The sequence below is a fragment of the Halichoeres trimaculatus genome, unplaced genomic scaffold (assembly GCF_033239565.1).
Source record: "Halichoeres trimaculatus isolate MK-OKI-2021-1 unplaced genomic scaffold, fHalTri1.1 fHalTri1_scaffold_14, whole genome shotgun sequence".
Lineage (NCBI taxonomy): Eukaryota > Metazoa > Chordata > Actinopteri > Labriformes > Labridae > Halichoeres > Halichoeres trimaculatus.
In genome coordinates, this window is record NW_027437192.1 from 10450559 (window position 1) to 10460674 (window position 10116).

Below are 10116 nucleotides of genomic sequence, written 5' to 3' on the forward strand. Positions count from 1 at the left end.
TGTATGTTATTTGTGTTTTTATAAATACTACAGGGGGTGCATGTTAAGTCCCTGATGTAATTATTTTGAAATAGACCAAATTAAAAGCAAATAAAAAACTAAACCAAGTTACAGCACAGCCACTTACGGTTACACAATTAGGCTATCTAAAAAATATTTGGTTAAAAGTGGGATTTTGATTAACCCACATTTTGAGTGGTTGAAATAAAATAAGCTATGAAAGCCCCAAATGCACATTCATCTACTCATTTTGATTATTGTCTTCTAAGAGAACGGGGAAAAAAAATAGCTCTCAATTTTAGATCGACGTCCTCTTTATTTAGGGATTTAAGGCAGAGCATAATACTGCAAAAAAATATATATATATATTATTATTATTATTATTATTATTATTATTATTATTATTATTATTATTATTATTATTATCATCATCATCATATCGTGCATCTACTAATGATTTTATTTATTTATTGTTGTCTTAAAGTCAAATTAGTTCACAAAACAGTAGAATTTCTTGTAGCAATTATTCTACGAAAAAAATGATAATAATACTTGTTTGGGTGGTGGGTTCCTTATTCTGGCCCCTTGCCGTTGTTTTTCCGGAACCGGAAGTTCACTTTCAGGTAACGTGAGACAGCTCGAGCACCACCTCCGTCTGGTCTCAGGCGATATTCTCTGACTCACCGCTTAGGTTAGCTCGTGTCGGGCCCGTGTAGCGGAGGGTTGGGTCGCGGTGTTACCTTCAGTAATTTGTGCATTTCTTATTATGGCGGCCGCGGATCCCCGCTCCTCGAGTGACGGCGGGCCGGCCAGCAGAGGAGGATTCCCGGCCGGGGATAGCAGCAACGACCGCGACGGGCCGAGCGGCGGAGGCAGCGGGGAAGGCGAACGGGAACGGGACCGGGCGACGTTCGAGTGTAACATTTGTTTGGACACTGCCAGAGACGCTGTCATCAGTATGTGCGGACACTTGTTCTGGTACGGTTGAAGGCGGGGGATACAGGGGACATGTTTTCATAAAGAGATGGTGGGGAGAGGGTGGTTCTGCTGTTTATGCGGCCTCCTTTAACCGCTAGTTTGAGTTATTAAACGGCCGACCAGGCGCTTTTGGAAGAGGGTTGTCCCTATATTCTGTTTTTGATCACGGTAACTAAGATGGCTTGTCAAACACTACTAAAGGGTGTTGGTTTTCTATCGATAGTGTAGACATCTCCTATGTGTAGCTGCACTTTGACTCTATATGACTATGTTTTGCAGTTTAAAGTGCATGTGGCTCTGATGATATATATATTTACATGTCGCACGTGATTCTCTGATCTCCAGAGGAATCAAATGGACAAGAGTGATCACAAAGTGTGGTGAGTTGGAGGTCAGAGGTGACGGATGCAACCCGGATAAAATGTGTAACTCGTGCACAGTATAAGTGACTCATTAACTTTGGTGTTCAAGTTCAATCTGTACATGTGCAGGTGTACATGCAGAGAAATGTTGCAGTGACAGGTTTTCAAAAACACTACATTTTACCTTGTTTAGCCTGTAGTGAAAGATGTTTTAAAGATATGTTTGAAGACATTCAGAAATAGTGGCTGTGGCAAGAAGTTAGACCATTACTCACCTGTACTTCACCTCCCTTCCTCTATCTGTGTTTTAATCTAAGGCAAGCACTATCTTTTGTGTTGGAATTGTCCACATGCACACAGTGACGCGTGAGGCTCATTCAAGAGTCGTGAGTGTTGACTGACTGTCAGCCGTGCCTGCTTCAGGGCTAATGTGAGATTAAGGGAAAGTAGGATTGGGGTCAAATGTAAAGGCGTCATGATCAGAAGAAAAAGTATCCTGTCTTCACTTGTTGTTGGGGGGGGTTCATCTACAAGTAAAAAAATGCCTTTTCTAAAGAATAAGACCTGGAAAGAAAGAGTTGCTTGCTATATTGTTTGGGAAATTATAACATCAAGAAGACTTATAAATTCAGTACTGTGTTTGTTAGAGACAGGCAGCTTTGTGTAGCACGTGCAGTTGCTACACAATCACTGAAGCTCTTTGTTTTGGTGCTGATGTAACTTGGTTGCTGTGATACCTGTGTCCCCCCTCCTCACTCTCATGATGAAAGTGTGATGATGAAACCATCAGCAATGATGAGAGGTGCTGACGTCAGACCACCTGCTGCAACTTCAGATCAGACTTGCATACGTGTTACATCTTAAATGTATATATCTCTGAGAAATGCACATGAGACTATGAACTTACAGACACAGTTCATCTTTTTAAAACTTTTTATTTGGCATTTTTATGACTGCAGCTGCAGGAAAACACTCACTTCTTAGGAAACACTCTTAGTCGTTCAGGTTTTATGGTAAGTTTTCATCATTAAAACCAGGGTCCTGTTAATGTGCCACAGAATCTATGCGAGTCTAGAGAGATGATTTATGTGAAGGAGACTTCAGCGTCACTAAAATAACTTTAAGGTTAATGGGTCCTTGACGTCTTTGCCATCCCTGTGGATAAAACTCCACAACTCCACTCGAGCACACTCAACCCATGGCTCTCATTATACTCAAGTGAAAGTGAGTTCAAGTTTTCTATAAGTTGGCTTTTGGTATTGGCTGTTTGTAAAATGGCTCTAATCTACTACCAGTATACATTTAAGATGTATATTTTATTATATGCACGTGAGACTGAGAAGTATGTTTTGGCAACACCAGGCTGTTCTAACTTGATCTCTAACTTGATCTCTATCCATATCGTCCCTGGTTAATGCCTGCTTCTTTGCTATGATGCTTAAAGGGGACATATCATGCTGATCCCTGATTTAATACTTACATATAATATAATAAAGTTGAAAACAAGACCTTACACCCCCTGAATTTTCAAAAAATGAGATATTGTATTTTTTCTGATATCCTAGAACGAGATTTGATGCCTCTGAAAACAGGTCACTGCCATTTGGCCGCGAGATTTGGACCGTCGTGACGACACGAGGATCCTCTCTTTTTATTGGAGTAATCTGATAAAGCAGCTCCTCCTCTGTGATGTCAGTTAGTCACACAACCACCACCGAGGGATACACCCACCAAGAGCCGAGTATAAACTTATAACCTATACATGTTACAATACCAGTTTGACTTGCCACACTGAAGCGTCCTGAGATGATCTGTGTTGAGGTGGATTTTCTTCCTCCTGAGCTGCAGAACCATCCGGTTCTGACTCAGGGTCCAATACAAAAGGACGTATCCTACACTCTGCCATTTTATTAGTGCTATCAATGCCTTATGGTGAAGTTTTGGCAAACAGCAAACTCGCTCGGTCTGCTCCATTCAATTTGGCGATTTTGCAAATACTGCCATGCTGCAAAAACCGCCCCCTGGCTCTACCCCCTCCGCCCCTCTGATAGAACTGACCAATCAGAGCACAAAGGGCTGTGACGTTGCGAAGTTACTGGAGGTCATTCTCGAAACGGAGCGTTTCAACGAGATCTTCAGAATGGCCTAAAATGAGGATATTGAGAACGCTATTGTGGGGCAATGAAGGAACTAAATGACTTGTACTGAGGGCAGAAATGCTTTACAGGCATCCTAGTCTGGCATAGTGAAAAGGAGAAACAAGCATGATATGTCCCCTTTAACTACCCGCATACTACACAAGTAAAGATGACACATGTAGAGTGACAGGGTTGTCAGTATTTTGACTATGACAAAACAGATAAAGGTGCATGCTGGCTGTGTCAGTCAAACAGTTAAGCCGTCTCAAATAGACAGGGTACAGTTTGACCATTATTGGAACATCCTGGTGCAAAATTAAGATGTCTTAATTCAGGGCTACATTTTAAGACCGACTGAGTCACAGCTGTTAAAAATGTAAATGCTTCAAACACCTGATAGAGATCAGAAAAGTAACCAGACAAAAATCCAGTCCAGGTTTTTGATAAATGTGATCCAACATGCATTGAACAGTTGTAGTAGGTTGACACAATGCAGTGTGTGTATACTTACACAGTGCAGTTAGGCTTCAGTGAACACCTATTGAGCCTCTTATAGGAAATTAAGCGGTTAATTTCAGGTCACAAGAGCCCAGCTGTACGTGTGGCTACATGTTAAATCACAGTTGAATGGGCTGTTATGCTAACTGAGTTCTTTGGCTTTGTTTGGCTGTTTGTATTCACAGGAATGTCATCCTCAGCAGCTATCTGATACACTTATACTTGACACACTGAACTGTGCTGTGAAGCCTTTGGAATTGAATGTGTGTAGGAGAAAGCATGGATGCTAACATGAATTATCTGGCGTTCTGGTTTATTTAGTTATCAGTTTGGTTCATTTTGAGGCATTGGGTTAGGCTGACCTGAGGCTGTTTCCGTTTGTCGGTTTTGTTGTCTGAAAATGTCTAAAACAAGTTTTGCCTGTTTGTCTGCGTGATATGTTTAAGTTTATCTTGCAGGGAATCACTGTCAGAGATAGGATCATAGAAAGGCTAGCTCAGTCCTTACCATAGATAGCTTTTAGCTGTATGTGCTGCCAGATATGTTTCTGTTAAACACTGGCTCCATTTCCAGACACCGTACATGCAGCAAAAAAAGTCCTTGAAGACTGGAACATGTTATCTTGATGCTTTTGTTAGCTCTTGAGGAGAGCTCATGTGCTTACATCATGGAAAAATCAAGTCTTAGACATTTCTGTAGTGGATGAAATGCTCCATCTGCAGTCCATGTGCTTTAATTAACTCAAGCTCTGAGGGCAAGAGTGACCTCAGTAAAGATTTCACAATTAATTTATAAGACACTAAAGACTGTGGTGTATGAATAGATTTGAGAGGGCTTTAATATATATATTAAAGATATATATATATATATTAAAGATATTAATCTGCTGGCACATGGTTAAATCTTGGTATTTCAAGCATTATTGATCCTCTAGCCTTTCAGTGATCATTGGCTGTATCCAGGTTAACAATACTTGTGGAAATCCAAAGAAGCAGAAAAGACCTGCTGTAAGGGCCTGTGTCTACTAACAGTGTCTTTTGCACTGGCACTTGCTGTTGCTAGGTGAGGATTCGAAGAAAGCATAATAGTTGTTTTAAATTGTGTTAAAGCACTGGCTGCTTTTCTTGACCTGAGAGTGGAATGCTTGAAAAGTAAAAGGTGGGGTTAGTTGCTGTTCTCCTGTGTATGGACTGCCTACATTGTTGACAAATGCTGTGTTACATTTGCATTGGAACTGAGGGGTGAAGAGTGGGAATGAGATCATCTCAGAGTTAAAAGCACTCCAGTTGCCAAGTTGGAAAAACATGCCATAACAGAAATATTTCTGTATGTTAACATTGAATAATACTATTAATACGGTTGATTTATTGCGAAAAACACGTCAGAGATTCTAATATAAACAGAATATAATGGGAGCTTAATTATTGTTCACACCCAGGCAGCCATCTTTGATTGCAAACTCACAGGTGGTGTGGATCCCTTGACTTCCCAGTAGGAATTTCTGACTTCCAATTTCCCACTCAGAACTTGTAAATTTTGACTTCCGAGTACGAATGGAAAGCACAAAAACTGGAGATCGGAAATCCAGCCCTTTCTTAAATTTCATTGGCCAGTGATGGAGAGGCAACATTGATAAGTGTGGTGTTAGTGGACACAGGCCTTAACGCAACCTGTCATGATGGCTGTCATACATGCATACGAAGGCAGCAGAGTCTGCGATTCCAAATTTGTGATAGCCGACTGTTGCTTCCCTTTTTTTTTTTTTTTTTACAGTGAATTTAGAGTAATATTTTACATTCTGGAGATAGCAGAGAGCTAAACTCAAGCGTTCAGCACATGTTCCCCAAACCCGTATCCCTCTCTCACAAAGCATCAGTTGAACGGACACACACAGTGGAAACTGCCAGCAACAGATGGACTCAATTAATAATACCGACAGGGAGCAGGGATGACTTAAGTCAACCACCTCACAAGGTACAGGTTTTTCTCTGCCAGGTGGGAGAGTCACAAGTGACTAAGGAAAATCCAACACAAAGATTTACCAAAACACAGGCAGATTTATGTACCCCATCCAATGCGAGTTCTGTTACTCCAGCAAATAGCTGTGTGCTGTAAATTAATCTTTTGTTTCTTTTTTCTCTCTGCTTGCAGCTGGCCCTGTCTGCATCAAGTGAGTATTTATTATTTTGTCTCAACACAGTTTGCTTTGCAATAGAGGGCCGTTGCATGTGCTGACCAAGCCAAATTATTATTATGATTCAGAGGAGATAATTTAGTTGTCATTGTAACATAAATTACTAGTGTTAAAATAAAAATGGTGAATAGGGATCTGATATTTTTTGCTGTCTGTTTAAACAAGGCCTTACGTTACCCTCTTTTGATTAGCATGTTAACCTTATCAGCATCAGGGTGTGATGTAACCTCCGTGTGTAAACAACACCTGTAAATTGACTTAATGCAGCTTACACATGCTAATGCATCTAAAGCTTGTCTTTACTACTCACCTCTACACATCATGTGGTGTGGTAAACTACTCTCTGTATACGTTTTCCTACTCGCCAAATACTGATACCTCATTTTAGGCAACATTGGAAACAAGATTAATACTAAAAGTGCTGGAAATACAGCTATATTTAACACACATAAAGAACTGTTTTCTGTATTTAAACCTGCTGTTTCTACTGAAAGGTTGTAGAAATACAGCGCAAAGAAGTTCATCTGGTTTGTATTATGTAACATTCTCCTTCCTGCTCTTAGTGGTTGGAGACACGGCCCAGCAGACAGCAGTGTCCAGTCTGCAAAGCAGGAATCAGCAGAGAGAAAGTCATCCCACTGTATGGACGAGGGAGCTCCAGCCAAGAGGACCCCAGGTAACCCAGGAGTGTTCCTTAATGTGCATGTGAATTTTACGTAAGAGCTGATTGTCTGTATTAAACTGAATATTTTGTGCTTTTGCTCAGGTTGAAAACCCCTCCTCGGCCTCAGGGACAGAGAACAGAGCCGGAGAGTAGAGGCGGGGTGAGGAAATCAACATTTTTTGATAAAATGTTCCCTTTATTCTGTCAGTGTCTGACTTGTTTTTAAAACATTTTCTGTCTTTACATTTGTGTAGATGTTTCAAGGCTTTGGGGACACTGGCTTTCACATGTCTTTCGGCATTGGTGCGTTCCCCTTTGGCTTCTTCACCACAGTCTTCAACACCAACGACCCCTTTCACAGAGCAGGTAAACATGACCAAATATAGGCAACATAAGAGTGACCACATCAATGTCAACCAAGTTTTTTTCCCTTTTTCCTTAATTTATGATTTGATTAAATAAAAAAAAAAAAGAGGAACTTGAAATCTGGAGTATAAGGGGCCGTTTACACAACAACAGTTTTAGGGTGAAACGCAAAAGTACTGTCGCGTTTTGGCCCTGCATTTACACAGAAACAGCGTTTTAGCAGACCTGAAACACAAACTTTTAAAAATGGAGCGTAATTTTTCTGAAATGCTGCAGTTTCCGTGTAAACAGTCGGCGTTTACAGTGGAAAGGCTGACGTCATGCTCCACTTCCCACAAGCAGATACAACAGTATAAGAGTGCCGTTGTTACGATTGTCGTGGACTACCATGTTGTGCTTGTTTAGCTCAAGCTGCTGAAACTGCTGACTGTCTTTCAACAAAATGTGCTTCTGTTGCTCCACTTCTGCACTTGGTATTCGCCAATTCACCAGGTGATCGACTCAACTCTACTTAGGTAGAAATCTACCAAGATAGAACAAGACAGTTATAACGCCAACTACAGGCCTGGCATGCTTACTACAGCGTTTTCAGTACCTCAGCATTCCCATGGAATTGCAAATTTTTTTCACAGCGTTCTTGCATTTCCGGATGAGACATTGTCTTGTAAACAGGGCCTAAGTTTAACCGGTGTAGGAAACTGGCTGTACCTGCTTTTCCATTACCCCAAGAATTGCGCAAAACGCAAATATCGCAATAAGAAAATGGTAATGGAAACGGCACATTTTCTAAAAACCTCTCAAATTTAGATAAAAATTTTTTTTGTTTTCATGAGTTGGTTTTTCAGAAGTTTTGATATTGAACTTTGTCGCAAAAGTGCAATGGAAACACCTTTTTCGCAAAAACAAGTGAGAGTATGTGAGCTGGAGATCATGTGTTTCATTCAGTGTTCTGTTTGTGGCCATTTTGAGTTGGTGTGATCACAGCCAACAGTTTGACCATTGAATAAAAACACTAATGTCCATGAAGTGGCATCATCGTGAGTGCAGCGTCCAGACAGACAGATGTTTTACTTTGCTCAAGTTGTGCACAATTCTAGTTGTAATGGGAACACCTGCAAGGTGGAGTTGTTTTTATCGGAACTTCAGAAATATTGCTTTTATTTTGTGAAAAAGTGTAATAGAAACGCAGCAAGTGTTCTGGGGCCTCTTGAGGAAAATGAGTTCTTTCTATCACTGTAATACATCCAGTTTATATTGATGTCATTAAATTATGTTTTCTCCCTTCCAACTGCAGACCAGTACGCAGGTGAACATCAAGGCAACGGTAACCTCAACAACGGCAATAACAACTGGCAAGACTCACTCTTCCTATTTGTGGCTATCTTCTTCTTCTTCTGGCTCCTGAGTGTGTGATAGAGATCGGATGAGATATAAACGGACAAACTCACTCACTTTACTTGAGCCACAAACATACACACATTTCTACATTTCTTAACAGGTACTAACATGGGAGAGGAAGCAAGGAGAGTCTGAAAAACACAAAATATTGGGAGTTTTGGTTTTCTCTACCTGGCAGAAGCAGATTCAGTCAAGCCCCACCCACCTGCTTTGATGATTTTTGTTTATGCAAGAAACACTCACACAAAAGTTGTGTCAGGGAAATCCCAATTGAAAGATGTATGAAATAAAGAGGCAGTATTATGAGATTAAGGCGAACTTTGAAAAGATTTATTTTTGTGTTGAGGTGCAGAAAAACACAGGTGGGTGTAGGGAAATTTGGTGGCAAATCTGTTTTGGGTTTTCACATTCCTCTTAAAGGAGTCACTGATTTATTCTTTAATGTAGAGGAAGGAGATTGTGGAAAGTTCTAAAGGCCAAAGAGTAGCTGATCAGTCACATGAATCAGGGGTTAAAAAAATTATTCTGCTCCTGTTTACAGTTTCCTTGGGAAATAACAAGTACTCTAAGAATTGACTTAACTCCTGACAGCGGTAACGTCACACATGGATGCATTTTTTATATACATTTGTCTTAACAAAAACTACCATTGCACTGTGAAGTTGTTTGTAGACGGAGCGGCCCTAAAGATTGGAGTGATAACTTGTGTTGAGCCACTTTTGCATCTTTTTCTGTTGCTGTACAAACACGGCCAGTTCGGGAGATTTTCATATGCATCTTGAGATATGAAATAAACTGAGTTGAAGAGTAGCGATGAGTTGCTACCCGCTGCAACAACCACAAGTAGAGCTGATGCAGCGTAACAAGCAGGAGAATTCTTCCTGCTAACCAAGGAGATAAAAAGGTCTGCACACTAAGAAAGTTCAATGAACTTTGTCACAGTTTTTGTTCTGTTGTTCTGAGTGAGTGTGCGTATTATATATTTGTACATATGAATATTGTAAATGCTGTTTTTATGTGTTTTCTGAGTGGATGAACAACCACAGTGAGCAAGAGAGGTCAAGAGGTGCGAGTAGCTTCGAGATGCTTTTGTAAAGTGGGATCTGCTTCCTGGTTTTCATGAATTCCTTCCTTAAACTTGAGAAAATCTTGCAGCCCATGTTGATAACTCTCCTGCCAACCCTCTCCTGTTAAGTTAAATAAATGTTATGAGAGATGAGAAGTTTGTTCTGTCCTTTTTGGTTTTATGAAATGATATAGCTTATTTGCTTCCCTGTAAATCACATTCCGTGTAAATGGTTTATCATAAACTGTGACAAATTTTATAAAGCGGTGTAATGTGGCAGTTAAATTACCTCATATTTTCTATAGATGAAATGGGTAGGATCTACTTTTAACTTCCTTGACTTTGACAATTTTAAAGTTGAATATGTCAGCCCATCTCAGCTTAGTGAAATATTTAACAAATTTGCTTATTAGGCAAAAAATAAATCCACTTGCTGGTTAAAATATCATAAT

General features: G+C 40.2%; 1 protein-coding gene across 1 annotated transcript; it reads left to right on the forward strand.

Moving 5' to 3' along the window:
• The first annotated feature begins 613 nt into the window (after positions 1-613).
• On the forward strand, positions 614-9811 carry rnf5 (ring finger protein 5). Its single transcript, XM_074686708.1, has 6 exons — positions 614-978; positions 6128-6146; positions 6734-6846; positions 6937-6994; positions 7089-7200; positions 8495-9811. Exons 1-6 carry the CDS (start codon positions 767-769, stop codon positions 8611-8613), a joined length of 633 nt encoding a protein of 210 aa, XP_074542809.1. The 5' UTR covers positions 614-766; the 3' UTR covers positions 8614-9811.
• Positions 9812-10116: the final 305 nt, after the last annotated feature.

Excerpts from the sequence above, each read along its gene's own strand:
- rnf5 (XM_074686708.1), top strand. The coding sequence starts at position 767 with ATGGCGGCCGCGGATCCCCGCTCCTCGAGTGACGGCGGGCCGGCCAGC. Across the intron at positions 6,847-6,936 it reads TCCAGCCAAGAGGACCCCAG|GTTGAAAACCCCTCCTCGGC; the intron begins GTAACCCAGGAG and ends GCTTTTGCTCAG. Across the intron at positions 7,201-8,494 it reads CGACCCCTTTCACAGAGCAG|ACCAGTACGCAGGTGAACAT; the intron begins GTAAACATGACC and ends TTCCAACTGCAG.